This window comes from Haliotis cracherodii, unplaced genomic scaffold (genome assembly GCF_022045235.1).
Source record: "Haliotis cracherodii isolate W230 unplaced genomic scaffold, xgHalCrac1.p SCAF_16, whole genome shotgun sequence".
NCBI classification, from domain to species: domain Eukaryota; kingdom Metazoa; phylum Mollusca; class Gastropoda; order Lepetellida; family Haliotidae; genus Haliotis; species Haliotis cracherodii.
The window spans coordinates 4,253,975-4,270,231 of NW_027266271.1; the positions used below are offsets into that span (position 1 = coordinate 4,253,975).

Below are 16,257 nucleotides of genomic sequence, written 5' to 3' on the forward strand. Positions count from 1 at the left end.
TTCTGGCGATCTTTACGGGACACACAATACAAGTACATACAGAGGCATATTTATTCTGGCATACCTCCAAGGGCTGGCTTTTAAGTGGAGAAAACTCACTGGTATAAGAAGTGAAACAGATTAAATATTATTTGATATATGATGGTAATACTGCAGACATCCTTTGTTGGTACCTGAGACACATGTGTAAGTTCATCAATGACTTAACAAACATCAAACCAGCTGATAGAAAACTATACTCCAAAACAATATCTTTCAATAGTTTTATTGTAAACATTACATAGTCATGTTTATATGTTCACTGACATGTTACAATATGATGAAATGAGTCCTTACGATGGTTGACAATGAAGGTCCATTCAGGTAAAAATAAACAAATCTGTGATAAACATCTCCTGGAGTATTTTATAGTTCATTTACTGGTATTTATGTTGGATAGACATTTCATGGTATTAAAACTATGACTTGGACCTAGTTACTCTGTTTTGGGTGACAAGATTCAAGGGAACATGTGCAAACATATTTTCCAGCATTATTACTTGAGATCAGTCATATGGTGATAAACAATTGCCAAAGATGTATTATTTGGTTCCCCCTACAATATCAACACAAAAGTATTGAATTTATCAGGGATGTAAGCTAGTGGAAATTACCTCAAGCCAATAAAATTATAATTGCACTTGCCCGTAGTGCCTGTATGTTCCCTGTAAATGATGTATTATCCTCTTGATTCCAGTTGTCAAATTTCTGTATAGACATTTGACACAACCTCTTTAGTCTTTCTCGTAATGAATAATGTACGCGATTTCTGAATTCACCCGATCTAAACATTCTGTCTTAATATTTCAAAGTATTTGTAGGACAAAGTCCTCTTATTTTATAAGGACTAGGAACCCAAATCCCACGTGCCCTGAGTGAGTGAATTAAATGGGCTTGTGTCTTTATTCTGAGGTAATTTCAATTCCTGATTTATTACTCAAAATATAAAGGCCAGCTACCTCAACTGTTTTGACAACTTATTAACATAATGTTAAGTATATCCAAAAGATCATATCACCTAACAACTACAAGCAATAGATGTGAAAATATAAGGAATACCTGCATATGTTTACTGACAAAAAAATAAGTGAACTATTGACATGAATGTAGGTAATGTTGAGGTGTACATTTACAATACCGTGGCATTGGAACTGAATGGAACTAGTATCTAAACACAATCAAAATTCACATATATATGAACAGCATGTGCTGCACGTGCACACTGAAGCCAAAGCGTGTGTGCACCAATAAGCAAACTCACAATTATTAATGCTGTTAAAAATGACTCCGAGAAGGTATCTTTATGAACAGACACAAAAGCGAATTGTTGGTATGACAGCTGTGTGTGTAGATATCCCAAGTTGCCGAATGTGGCCTGGGAGTTGAAAGCCTAACAAAATAACAGTTAGTCAAGATCGTCTCATTACGCAATAGATTCAAATCTGCTCCTGTAATCAATAAAGCATTCTGTACAATAACAGGGAGGCGAATTTCAACATCTATCGTGAAAAAACGGCTCTTTGCAGCTCGTCTGAAAGCATGTGACCCTAACAGATAACCACAGGCGGAAAAAATAGGGGTGGGCTAGGCACCAGGGACAAATGCGAGCCAACGGTGTTACACAATGTTTACAGATGTCAGATGTGCGGCGGCATAGCTGCGACCGGTATGCCAAGAAAACAATTCTTGACCATGATCGGTATGAGGATGGTGGTGTTCTTGTGTCGGGTGATACTACACATGACAGGCGAACTGATTTGGTTATTGTGAATGGACTTTTGACTGGCCAGCAATATGTCCTATCATTGTTCCATTCGCTAGAATTATTCGTTGGAACTTCGAACTGCAAGATGACAATGCCTGATCACATCTTGTCCAGGTCGTCACCGATTATCTCCGACAAGGCACACAGACATTGGACTGGCCCGTTAAGTCCCCTGACATGTCCCCAATAGAGCATCTGTAGGATGTTCTCGGGCAGAGAGTACGCCAGAGACCCAGCACCCGCCAACGTGGCCCAGCTTGGGGTAGCTCTTCAGGCGGAATAGTGGGCAGCCCGAAATGACATTTATCATCATTACGCCTTAAATACAATTTCATCAGTTACCTTATATTTTGTTGGTAGCATACTTTATTATTCTGTTATTCTGAGCTTGCTCTAACATTAGAGCAATTGTACCAAAGTATCTGGCAGTTATACCACTACTTCTTACCATGACTTTGACAATGGCCACTGACCTCTGATGTGGACGGAATTGAACCGAATCAAAGGTTTCAATGTAAATGAAATAGCTAGTACCTTAACAAACTGAAAAAACATATTTTCAATAGTGGCTTTGACCTTTTCAAAGCAGGTACATATTTGGAGAAAGTACATGCCAAGGACTTTACTTTACTAGTTAGGACACCACTTGTGTTTTGAAAGAGTACACAAAAATTAGTAAAATCTCAATATTTTTTACATGTGTATACTTATCCTGCATTACTCCTTAATGCATTCACTGCTTACCTTACCACAACAAAAGACAGCTCTCAGCGATGGTCTTGGGTGAAAAAAAAAGATGTTTCTGTTTTCAACTTTTGCTTTTTGCATGGACCATAGTTGCTGTCATGTGACCTTGTCGGCAAGTTACCTTCCTCACATCACTGCCTGTCGCCCAAGCTTAAAAACAATCTTTTGAGGTTTCTGTAGCCAAAGCGGGGAGGCAAGTCGGCGACAGGTGGGTCCTTAGACCTATTAATGCAGGATAAGTATACAAATGTAAAAACAAATGAGATTTTACTAATTTTTTTTACTTATCCTGCGTTACTCCTTAATGCATCTGTATCGGACGGTATACCTTCAGATGTCCAAAACCTCAAGGATTCACACCCCAACAAAATGAAAAAGTACAGAATAACGCTGTAACAGTAGGGTTAGTTCCATCTTATTTACAGAAAGAACATAGGAAATAAAGGGTAACTTCTATACACACTTGGTAATAAGGATGACAGCGAAAGCTAAAATCTTGACCTACTGTGTCATCCAGCCAAAGCCTGACAAAAAAGCGTGTCTTCATTTCTTCCACTGGGCGTGTCTCATACGACCTGCACGGGAAGTAGACTGGCTCTGTATGGGGCAAGGTCATTATTTGCTTCGAGGGTTGGTTACCTCCAGGGCTACTACCAGAGGGCCAAAACTGTTCATGCCTTTGATGTCTTCAAGAGCAGCATCATGAAGATAATGACAAGCGAAAACTGTGTTGGACCTAAAAAAGCATCCTTCCATGATCGTTTTAATGGAACAATTACTATGTAATGCCATGGTAGAGGCTAACGCCTTGATCTCGTGAGGATTATTCGGTGGATCAAGTTAGGCGATTTCATAAGCCTGAAGGATAACCATAGATATATGGTGTTGCGACTAACCTGGGTCGTGGACGTAAGGGATACAGGTATGAACAACCGTTTCCTGGAATCACGCCTAGTTTTGGAGCGTGGATGAAAACTCGAAGGGCGCGCACCGGGCACAAGAGGAGTTCACCCTCATCTTCAACTCAATCAGAATCATAGAAATTGGTGGATAGTTAAGGAACCATCAGAATGGCCTAGTAGTTGATCTTTGCTATAAAATCCCAGCACAACCCGAAATGTACCGCTCTGTGCATACAATGCTCAAAACGGACCCGAGTGATGTCAATTGCATTGTAAATCGCTCACCTGCGCCACAATGGCTTATGCCAAGAAAAGTATTGTTTCCTTGGTGAGGTCATAAAATGAGGATGTGTTGAGGGGCTTGAAGGTAGGCCCGCACAAACCTCGAAGTACTGCATTCCAATCCCATGCAGGGTATTCTGATCGTCAAGCCTGAAGGAGCGTAGTAGGGCCTGTAATTCTAAATTAATAAATGGTTTCCCTCTATCTCTCTAAAGTGTGAAGAACTTGTATACATTTCCCAGTTCAGACTCCATATCATGTACCATGGTTATGGTTATGCAAGTGTAATGAAACATGCATCATGGGAGCAATGTTAACAAAAAACAACAACGCAGCATCATTTTGTCATTTTAGAAGATGCACATCTAGAATTTTCTCAAAATGATTTTTGTGTGTGGATTAGATGTTTTATGAAAACTACATTATTATCATTATAACTTAGTCACGCGCGCATATTTCTTTAGTCCGTTTCAGACTGTCATCATTGCACTCAATAAATGTGAACTTCCTTTTTTTTATCTCCTGTAAACTTGTTGATAGGATTCCTTGTGACTGAAATACTTCAAACCACAGGTATGGCATTCGGTAGTTACTCGATATTTCAATAACAAAAGCCTGTGAAAAATTATATCCTTTTTTAACAGGCAAAAAGCAGTTTTCTAGCATTTCCAACAGTACTTTAGTATCACACTGGGAAGTAATAAAAGAGGCGAAAAAATGTACGCTTTTAGCCCTTCCCAGGGGCCAAACCAGCAGATCTGGGAGCGGGAGACATACCTCATAGTGGTTTTGGTGCATCTCAAACAGGTCAATGTTTGGTTGTCCAATCACCAGTTGGAACGCCACGTAGTGAAGTTTCAACTCCATGGGAACCACGTGTCTGTCTGGCTGGAATAGGTTGTTGGTCAGGATGTTCCAACACCAGGGGATGTGCTGGACTATGAATTTTAGTCCCAGATGATCCACTCGATGAAAGAGTGAGTGAGTATGGTTTTACGCCGCTTTATGCAATATTCCAACAATATCTTGGTTGGGGACACCAGAAATGGGCTTCACACGTTGTACCCATGTCGTGAATAGAACCCGGGTCTTCGACATGACGAGCTAACGCTTTAACCACTTTGCTACCTGATCACCCCACTAGATGAAAGAACCTGAATGTCTGCTACAGAAGGAGGTGAGTGAGTTGTCTCTTGATTGCGCAGGCACCACACCACCGAACTGTTGTCGGTGGATATTGTGAGTTGGGTGGACTGTAGCTGCTCCTGCCTATGTGAGATGGTCAGAATGTGTGTTTCGAAACTCTAGCTTGTCAATGTGCCAGATTGATAGCTGTATACAGGTCTTGGCGACTGATGTGCGCAATCCCTGCAACATTTGCCACTGACAAGAGTGTATGCTGACAGCTGAGCATACAACTGCTGCTCAGCCGGATAAGTAGGTGGAACAGCACTTAGCTGATCATGCGTTGCCCTGAGGCTGACGTAGACGGGCTTGTTGGAAAGCAACGTGAGATGGGCACCGGGGTTGCAGGGACCGTAGCACTGGAAGCCCTTTACTCCTAAAAATTAGAGGTAGGTACTATACTCACAGTGTCCCCCACAATGTTGAATTTGGAGGAGGTTGAATGTCTGCAGTCACTATTACCGAATCCATATTACCAACTGAAGATAATGGTTGCGGAGTTATGACAGGCTGTGACAATCTTCCTCGCAACACGACGGGACTGCTGCAAAATACGTTTGTGAGTAACCTGTCTATAAATAGTTTGGTGAGAGAGATGAACAAAAATTACATCTAAAGTTTGGAGAGCAAATCTGTGTGCAAGCCTAACAGCATGGATGAGGAAGGTTTTTAACCACAACAGTTAGTACACAGCGCAAGCATATGTTATGCAAATAGAGAGTTGAAAAATTGCCATAGAATTATACCATTATCTATGGGAAAATATGTTACAAATTGAAAGTGTACACAATGAAATGATACATGCAAACTCTATGTAACGCCAAAGCTACCAGTATTTAAAAACACATAAAAAATTGATATATATGTAACTAAGAATTGCAAACAATTTGACCACCCCCGCAGGTAAACAGTTGTAACACAAATTCAAAATGGCGGGAAAGTCTTAGTACACGAAAATCACCCCCATATTAATACACAAAATAGTGAAGGTAATATGAGTGAGTGAGTATGGCTTTACGCCACTTTTAGCAATATTCCAGCAATATCACGGTGGGGGACACCAGAAATGGGCTTCACACATTGTACCCATGTCGGGAATCGAACCCAGGTCTTCAGCGTGACGAGCAAACGCTTTAACCACGAGGCTACCCGACTGCCCGAAGGTAATATGAAAAGAATACATCACCCATCACAGATATAATTTAGAGTAACAGCCAAAGGGTCTAAAAAAATCCAATTTGATGAGCTCAGCCAAGAGACGTCCTTGCTGTTATGAGACAGGCAGTGATGTGAGGAAAGTGACTTGTCATCAAGGGCACATGACGGCAGCGATGGTCCATGCAAAAAGTTGGAGTTGTAAACAGAAACATCTTTTTTCACCCAAGACCATCGCTGAGCAATGTCATTTTGTTGTAATTTAAACAGTGAATGCATTAAGGAGTAATGCAGGATAAGTAAAAATTCAACTTGATTAACATTTCTGCTGACCTTGACCATTGAACCTTTGTAAAAATCACCAGTGGTTGATTAATTCAGTGCAGTTCATATTTCAAGGGCCAGCTTAAAGACAACAGGCTTAAACAACAGAAAGGACAATTCCCAGCATAGCTATTTCATTGGGAAAAAGAACAGAGTCTAAGTCAATTAAAATTCAAAATCAATGTCTCCAATTCATTTATCACCACTCATTCCTTTCTTAGGAACAGCTTGAGTCAAACAATTTCTGTGTCCCTTTCAATTCCAACAAATTTCAGCTGTTCAGTTGGTCCATATCTGAAAAGAAAAATGTGCAAAGTATTTGTCAATATTTTGATACCAACCCTAAACACTACAAAAGATCTTTCCATCTATATGTGTTATCTATTTCACACATTAAAAGAGTACTTTAGACCCCAAATAAACCAAGATTGTCAAATTGTTAGTGGTTCCTTTTCACAACTCACTGGCCTTGCTACAATTATCAGTTGGTGCTACTGATGTATAACATCCTTTCAATGATCTATCAACTGTAAACAACTCAATTTGCATAACATATTTAACTGGGCCAAAGCTATTTCAGTCTTGAAAAATTAGGGTTTACTAATTCAGCAGGCCTGACGCAACAGCTGATAGATAACATAGCTGATAGACAGATAACAACAGCTGATAGACAACATAGCTGATAGATAGACAACACAGCTGATAGATAGACAACAGAGCTGATAGATAACATAGCTGATAGACAGATAACACAGCTGATAGATAGACAACACAGCTGATAGATAACATAGCTGATAGATAGACAACACAGCTGATAGATAGACAACACAGCTGATAGACAACATAGCTGATAGATAGACAACACAGCTGATAGAAAGACACCACAGCTGATAGATAGACAACATAGCTGATAGATAGACAACATAGCTGATAGATAGACAACACAGCTGATAGACAACACATGCTGATAGAGAGACAACACAGCTGATAGAGAGACAACACAGCTGATAGATAACATAGCTGATAGACAACACAGCTGATAGATAAACAACACAGCTGATAGATAGACAACACAGCTGATAGAGAGACAACACAGCTGATAGATAACATAGCTGATAGACAACACAGCTGATAGATAAACAACACAGCTGATAGATAGACAACACAGCTGATAGACAACACAGCTGATAGATAGACAACACAGCTGATAGATAGACAACATAGCTGATAGACAGACAACACAGCTGATACATAGACAACACAGCTCATAGACAACACAGCTGATAGACAACACAGCTGCTAGATAGACAACACAGCTGATAGACAACACAGCTGCTAGATAACATAGCTGCTAGATAGACAACAACGCTGCTAGATAAACAACATAGCTGCTAGATAGACAACACAGTTGATAGACAACATAGCTGATAGATAGACAACACAGCTGATAGACAGATAACAACAGCTGATAGACAGACAACAGCTGCTAGACAGACAACAGCTGACAGACAGATAAGAACTCCTGATAGATAGACAACATAGCTGATGGAATAATAAAAACTGTATTACTTTGATCAAAGGCAGGGAAGTTAAATTTTGGGGACTAAAACATTTGGCTGTGAGAATGAGACTGCATGGTCAAGTGAAAGAGGTCTAAAATGACTGCAGGGCAACCATGTGTTTTGTGTACTTGTGTTACAGGTACTATCTATTTACCATGTGCACCTTAGCTTAGATAAAAATGTCATTTACCATTTCAGTTATATCCACAATGATGTATCTAAATGAAAAATTGCTCTTCATGATATATTTATACAAATCAAAAGTGATTCCAGCAAGATAATATGTGTTTTCTTGGTGTCATAGTGTTTGTTAAGGAAGAGAATTTATGGATGTCAACTTCTTTATAACAAGGTCCACAACATTTCAGAGTACATACTTACTCATTCATCAGGTGAACAAAGAGAAGCAGAGAACATATATATACATATGGACTTGTAAGAACAAAAGTAATAAGATAACAAAGGTGGAAACTGAACAAGGAAGCCAACAGTTAATTGGAGCGGATAGGTGATAGCGATGGACAACTCGAAGCCAGGACTTACATTATCACTGCTAGGTAATAGACAATGGGCAAACGAGAGGCTGGTGGTAATTAGCACTGATAGGTAATAGACAATGGGCAAACGGGAGGCAGGGGGTAATTAGCACTGCTAGGTAATAGGCAATGGGCAAACAGGAGGCAGGGGGTAATTAGCACTGATAGGTAATAGACAATGGGCAAACGGGAGGCTGGGGGTAATTAGCACTGATAGGTAATAGACAATGGGCAAACGGGAGGCTGGGGGTAATTAGCACTGATAGGTAATAGACAATGGGCAAACAGGAGGCAGGGGGTAATTAGCACTGCTAGGTAATAGACAATGGGCAAACGGGAGGCAGGGGGTAATTAACACTGCCAGGTAATAGACAATGGGCAAACAGGAGGCAGGGGGTAATTAACACTGCTAGGTAATAGACAATGGGCAAACGGGAGGCAGGGGGTAATTAACACTGCTAGGTAATAGACAATGGGCAAACAGGAGGCAGGGGGTAATTAACACTGCCAGGTAATAGACAATGGGCAAACGGGAGGCTGGGGGTAATTAGCACTGCCAGGTAATAGACAATGGGAAAACAGGAGGCAGGGGGTAATCAGCACTGCTAGGTAATAGACAATGGGCAAACGGGAGGCAGGGGGTAATTAACACTGCTAGGTAATAGACAATGGGCAAACGGGAGGCAGGGGGTAATTAGCACTGCTAGGTAATAGACAATGGGCAAACGGGAGGCTGGGGGTAATTAGCACTGCTAGGTAATAGACAATGGGCAAACGGGAGGCAGGGGGTAATTATCACTGCTAGGTAATAGACAATGGGCAAACGGGAGGCTGGGGGTAATTAGCACTGCTAGGTAATAGACAATGGGCAAACGGGAGGCTGGGGGTAATTAGCACTGATAGGTAATAGACAATGGGCAAACGGGAGGCAGGGGGTAATTATCACTGCTAGGTAATAGACAATGGGCAAACGAGAGGCTGGTGGTAATTAGCACTGCTAGGTAATAGACAATGGGCAAACAGGAGGCTGGTGGTAATTAGCACTGATAGGTAATAGACAATGGGCAAACGGGAGGCTGGGGGTAATTAGCACTGCTAGGTAATAGACAATGGGCAAACAGGAGGCTGGTGGTAATTAGCACTGCTAGGTAATAGACAATGGGCAAACGGGAGGCAGGGGGTAATTAGCACTGCTAGGTAATAGACAATGGGCAAACGGGAGGCAGGGGGTAATTATCACTGCTAGGTAATAGACAATGGGCAAACGAGAGGCTGGTGGTAATTAGCACTGATAGGTAATAGACAATGGGCAAACGGGAGGCTGGGGGTAATTAGCACTGCTAGGTAATAGACAATGGGCAAACAGGAGGCAGGGGGTAATTAGCACTGCTAGGTAATAGACAATGGGAAAACAGGAGGCAAGGGGTAATTAACACTGCTAGGTAATAGACAATGGGCAAACGGGAGGCAGGGGGTAATTAGCACTGCTAGGTAATAGACAATGGGCAAACAGGAGGCAGGGGGTAATTAGCACTGCTAGGTAATAGACAATGGGCAAACGGGAGGCTGGGGGTAATTAGCACTGCCAGGTAATAGACAATGGGAAAACAGGAGGCAGGGGGTAATTAGCACTGCTAGGTAATAGACAATGGGCAAACGGGAGGCAGGGGGTAATTAGCACTGCTAGGTAATAGACAATGGGCAAACAGGAGGCAGGGGGTAATTAGCACTGCCAGGTAATAGACAATGGGCAAATGAGAGGCTGGTGGTAATTAGCACTGATAGGTAATAGACAATGGGCAAACGGGAGGCTGGGGGTAATTAGCACTGCTAGGTAATAGACAATGGGCAAACAGGAGGCAGAGCTAATTTCCGAAACACAATTTTCGAGCTTATTTACTCTCTGAGTCAAGACTATATTAAGAACCCTTATATACATCTAAAACATTACTTCATTTTTTTATTTGGAAATCACAAAAACCCAATAGAGTGATGAATAGACGAGTGAAAAGGTATTGGTTACCAAATGAAAAATGTAATAACACAATTAAAATAAAAACTTTCGGGTAAAAACTCAATTGCTCAAAATGTTATCACCAACCTACCATAAACCGTGACCAGGGAACCTATCCGCCCAGTGCTTGGGACTTACTAATTTGATTATTGTCTGTCCAAATTATCCAGCTGGCTTCTATTACCAATCACTGCTATAATTACCCCCTGCCTCTCGTTTGCCCATTGTCTATTACCTATCAATGATAATGTAAGTCTAGCTGGCTTCCATCGCTATCACCAAACAGCACTAATTAACTGTTAAATGTTGGCTTCCATTTGTCTATTGCTAATCACCTATCAGTGCCAATTAACTGTTTGCTTCCTTTGTTAGTTTCCACCTTTGTTATCTTATTACTTTTGTTGTTCTCAAAGGTACACATATCTGTTCTCGCAGTCATAGCATTTATTCACCTGATGAAAGAGTAAGTATACATTCTGAAACATTTGTCCCTCAAAATAAAGAAGTTGACATCCATAAATTCTCTTCCTTATGTGTATCACTTTAAAAGACCATCCAAAGATTTTGTTTGTTGTTTAATGCTGCACTCAGCATTATTCCTATCTACTGTAAATCTGGAAAATTTGGCACCATGAAATTACTCAAGTGGCCAACAATACCCTTAACTGAGTCTGGAAAGTTTTGCAACACCCTATTAACATTACAAAATATCAAAGCTATTGCTGCAGGTGCTCTATGTGATCAGTAGGAAGCGGCATTAGGAAATGGTAACTTACTTACTTACTTTTGGAGATTTAACGTGCGCTTTCCGACTGGAGCGTATTTCACACACGGGCCCGGTCGGGCCATTTAGCGTTGTTTTGAAGGGAAAATAAAGGTGTTGCAACCAGAGGGGGGTTTTAGTGGTTGCTTATATAAGTTTTGGAGATTTTGAAATTTGGAATACATGCCTAGGGGTGTGGTAGTGTACTAAGGGAGTGTGTTGGTGTGTGTTTGTTTGTTTATGTGGTGTGGTTGAGTGTTTTTAGATGCGGATCATTAGATTGGTTTTAGTTAAGTATACGCCTAGTGCTTTAAATTTTTCTATATTGTTATGTGGATTTAGGATTGATTCTAGGGTTATGGCTTTATCTAGTTTTAGATTTGTTTGGAGTGTTGCTCGGTGGGTTTGGTAGTGCGTGCAGTGTAAGAGTGCATGTTCTATTGTTTCCAGGTGTGGGCATTTCCCGGTTGTGTGTTTTTTTATTTTTAGGAGTTGACTGTTTAGTTTGGTGTGACCTGTTTGGAGTTTGGTGATTATTCTATCAATTTTCTTGGATGGATGGAGGATTTTAGGTTTGGTTAGAGGTTTTTTGAGGATTTTGATTATCTGTGTGTTTGTTTTCAGGTATGTATGCTTTTGATCTCTGCTTTAGATATTGGTAGATTAAGGCTTATTTCAGGAATTTTGAGGGATTTTTTGGCGGCTTGATCTGCGTTTTCGTTTCCAAATATTCCTACTTGGGCTGGGATCCAGATAAATGCTATTTGTTTGCCTGCCTCAGTTAAGTTATTTGCGCTTTTGAGTATTTGGTTAATGAGTTAAGGGTGGTTTTTGGTGTTTTTATTTTGGAGGGCCTGTAGTCCACTTAGTGAGTCTGTGAGTATTAGGATTTTTTAATGTTTTTTAGCATGTTGGTTATGGAGGGCGGATGCTATGCTCATTAACTCTGCAGTGAAGATGGATTGGTTGTTTGGGAGTCGATAAGATTGTGTGTTCCTATTTGGTTGTGCTATGTGGACTCCGAAACCTGTGCGATTTGTGATCGGATCGGAAGATCCGTCTGTGTAGATGTGGCACCAATTTGGCCAGTTTTCGTGTATGTAAGCTAGTGTGGTGGATTTAGCTATGTTTGGATCGGTTTGTTTGTTTATTGAGTTTGCCAGAGATGTGTCTATTTTGGGGATTTTTAGTTTTGGGGTAAATATATCTGATGGTTTGCAGTTTTGTTGGAGGTTATCTATTTGGTTTTCGTTTAGGTAGTTGAAAATTCGTTGAGATATTGGAGTAAGTAAAGGGTGCTTCCTAGTTAGAGCCTGGTTACGAGGGCAGATATTTTCGTTTAGGAGGTTTTGGATGAGAGGGTTTGATTGGGACGAGGCCCAGAAATTAAGGGTTAAGTGTTGCCTACGTAGGTTTAGTGGCATTTCTCCTGTTAAGGCCTGAAGTGAAGTGAGAGAGGTGCCATGTTGGGAACGTGTGACTATTTTAAGAGCTTGGTATTGGATCGAGTCTAGATTTTTGGTTAGGTTATTGCTAAGCGTATCATAGATCGCACATCCGTAATCTAATTTAGACCTAATTAGTGATGTGTAGAGAGAGAGTAGAGTATCTTTGGAGGCCCCCCAGTTGGAGCCGCTGAGGCTTCTTAGTGCGTTTAGATCTTTGCTGCATTTAGTTGTTAAGTTTTTAACGTGGGCCTCCCATGTTAAGTGTTCATCGAAGATTAGCCCTAGGAATTTGGTTTGTTTTTGGAACTTAATTGGTTTATTGTTTAATTTAAGATTTGGGGTGGCGTGTTTCATTTTTCGGTGTTTGAAGACTATTCCTGTAGTTTTTTCGGAGTTTAGGGAGAAGCCCCACTTGTCTGCCCATTGCTGTATTTTATTTAGGGATTTTTGGAGTAGATTTTGGGAAGTTGACATACTTTTTGTGCGGATCCAGAGGGCTCCGTCATCTGCGAATTTGGATGTTTTAATTTTAGGGGATAGGCCCTCGAAGAGGTCATTGATCATTATGTTAAAGAGTGTTGGGCTAAGAATGCTGCCCTGGGGAGTGCCGTTTTCTAGGGGACACTGGTCCGATAGAACCTGGTCTATACCCACTGTGATTTTTCGGTTATTTAGGAAGTCCTGGATGTAGTTAACGATTTGTCCTTTTAGTCCTATTTTTTTAAGTTTTTGAATTAGCCCGTTGTGCCAAACCATGTCGAATGCTTTTGAGAAGTCCAAGAAGATGCCTGTAGCATATTGTTTGTTGAGTTGTCCTGTTTTGATCTCCTGTTCTAACCGGGCGAGATTGTCTAGAGTTGAGCGGCCAGGAGTGAACCCGCTTTGGTCTGTATTTATGGTGTTGTTTAGAGTTAGGTAGTGTTGTAATCTATTTTTGGTCATAGATTCCATTACTTTACATAAGTTTGAGGTCAGAGATATTGGCCTGTAAGAGTTAGCTTGGTTTGTAGGTTTGTTGGGTTTAGGGATAGGGATAACTAGAGCCTGTTTCCAAGAGGTAGGTACCTGGCCGTTTAGGTAGATTAGATTATAGAGTTTGAGTAGTGACTGGAGTAACTTGGGAGGGAGTTTTTTGATTATTTGGTAGGATGTTTGGTCTAGTCCTGGGGCTGTTCCCTTTTTCCTGTTTTGGAGTACATAGTTTAGTTCTTCTATTGTGAAGGGTTGGTTTATTTCTAGGTTATCGTTTAATTCTTTGGTAGGTTTGGATTCTGTTTTGAGTTTTGTTTGGAATTTATCACTGAAGTTTTTGTTACTGCTGATGGTCAAAAAGTGTTTAGCTAGGTTATTTGCTTTTTCGCTGGGGTTGGTTGAGTTATTTATATTAGGAGTTTTTTTGTGTCTTTTTAGGCCTCTAATGGCATGAATTTTGCACCAGACCGTCCTGGCATCTGTGCGGTTATTTAATCCCTCGCAAAAATTTTTCCAGTCCCTGGTTTTGGCTATTTTGACTAGGTTTTGGACCTCATGGTTTAGTTTGTGGGCTATAGGTATGTAGTTATGGTCGCGTTTGGCTTTATTGAAGGCTTTTTTACGTTTTTGTCTGGTTTGTTCTATTTCCTTGTTCCACCAGGGTACTGAGGGTTTGCCCGATTTGTTTGCTGTTCTAAAGGGTATTGAGTTTTCTGCTGAGGTGATTATGTATTCTGTTAAGTTTTTGCAGAAGGTTTCTGGGTCATTATGTTCTATCTCGTTTAGATATGCTAACTCAGTGTCAGTGACTTTTAAACTGTTGATGCAGTTGACATGGGAGGTTGGAGTAGCTTGTTTATTGAACGAAGAGACTGGCTGCTGTCTGGATTACTCAGGGTTATGTCAACAACTAATTTGACTATTAACACTAAGTGACCATGTGTAATTGGGGGAACAGGATGCAAGGGATTATTTGTTTAATCATGTACTGGCTAGCTTGACCACATGTGTGAAAGTGAATTCAAGAAATATGCCTCCTTTTTGCTTGTTGTTCGGTCTGCACAAGTATCTACATCATTAAACTACTGTGGGTGTGTGATGCTCACAGATTTTGCAGTACTTTCCTGCTATCAAAAATTACTAATTTACAGTTTATGATGGCAGTATGAAAATAATAAGGGTCTGGACCACTCAATCCAGTGACTGACGTCACGAGCATTATGGATCATGGCTCATGATATCAATCACTGGATCATCTGGTCCAAACTTTATTATTTACAGGCCACCATGATATGGTTGGAATATTGGTGAGTGAAGAATTAAAGAACACACAAAGAATGACAGCTATCATGTTTTCAGGACTGGAGAGGATTAGGCACAAACCACAAGTGAGCTTAACATGGTAATGAGGACACATACCTATAATCAAAGAAGAGTTCTTCACCAGCCTGTATCGGGCGCTTAGCAAATATGCCAATACGATGGTCTCCATTAACCATCATCACCTTAGCATAGCAATTGGGATTGATGGAATGGTTGGCAAATCTTATCTTGTTGCCTTTTCTTGTAGCATCCACCACGAAATCTAGATTCAAACAAATTCAATAAAGTCAGCGACTTGGATAAAGGTACGTCTTCACACATACAGTTCTTATGACAATGCAGGAGTTATCTTGTATCTATGTCTCCATGTTAACAACAGTCTGTAAAGTATTTCCACACTAAGCACTAGTTTTTGCTTCTTGATACAAGTATCGTATCACAGCCGCACACTAAAAGTATAAAATATCGATTCTTACCTTAAATGTTGAATACCTGTTACACTAAACACTACTTTGTTGTGACAGTTAATAGTGAAAACGTAAATAGTTTTGTCTGTTTTGCCATACTTAACACAGACAACTGCAAAGTGTCAGTGTGCCAGATATTTGGCAATCCTAGCTGTCAATGAAAAAGATAACAGGCCACAGATAAGAGCACATGCAAGTATTGTGAGTAAGGTATTGTGATATATATCGGATCGTGCAGTTGGTGTATCGTCCCAGCCTACTAAGCACCCTGGTCCCATAAATGTTTCAAAGTTGAAACACATACATAAACTTGTCTCAATTAATAAAATCTCAAGTCTGTGATGACTGTGTCATGATTAAAAATACAGTTAGCATTTAAGGTTACAGTACTTATGTCATCAGTGGCAACCCTCACATAATGCATAATGATTATCATAAGTTGGATAATAATATCATAACGTTCAGCATGGACAATGTCAGATTGTGCACTGGAACTGGCTCTATCTGGGTGACCCAGACATCATAATATAACGATAAATGACCTCTTTTCGACGGTATCTCCCATAAAGTCACAACATTTGCCCTCTGGGTCCGCACCAGAAGCATAAACATGGTACAAACACTACTCCAGCAGGCACTACATAAAGTCCACACATGAATGGGGCTTCTCTTTAAACGCCCAAAAAACCACTGGAGAAGTATTCAAACAAAAATATGTGTCCAACTACCCAAATTCCAAAAACAAACCAAATTCTTAGGACTTATCTTTGATG

The 16,257-nt window shown here is 40.5% G+C and overlaps 1 protein-coding gene across 2 annotated transcripts in view; it reads right to left on the reverse strand.

Annotated features, from left to right (window-relative positions):
• Nucleotides 1-261: 261 nt before the first annotated feature.
• The window catches only part of LOC139463736 (histone-lysine N-methyltransferase EZH2-like), a 177,779-nt gene continuing 161,783 nt past the window's right edge, over nt 262-16,257 (reverse strand). For both annotated transcript variants that reach the window (XM_071244986.1, XM_071244987.1), the window contains exons 17-18: nt 15,114-15,279; nt 262-6,693 (exon numbers count right to left, since the gene is read on the reverse strand). In XM_071244986.1, the coding sequence (XP_071101087.1) occupies nt 6,633-6,693; nt 15,114-15,279 (227 nt within the window). In that variant the 3' untranslated portion in view covers nt 262-6,632. The remainder of the gene's footprint in view (nt 6,694-15,113; nt 15,280-16,257) is intronic.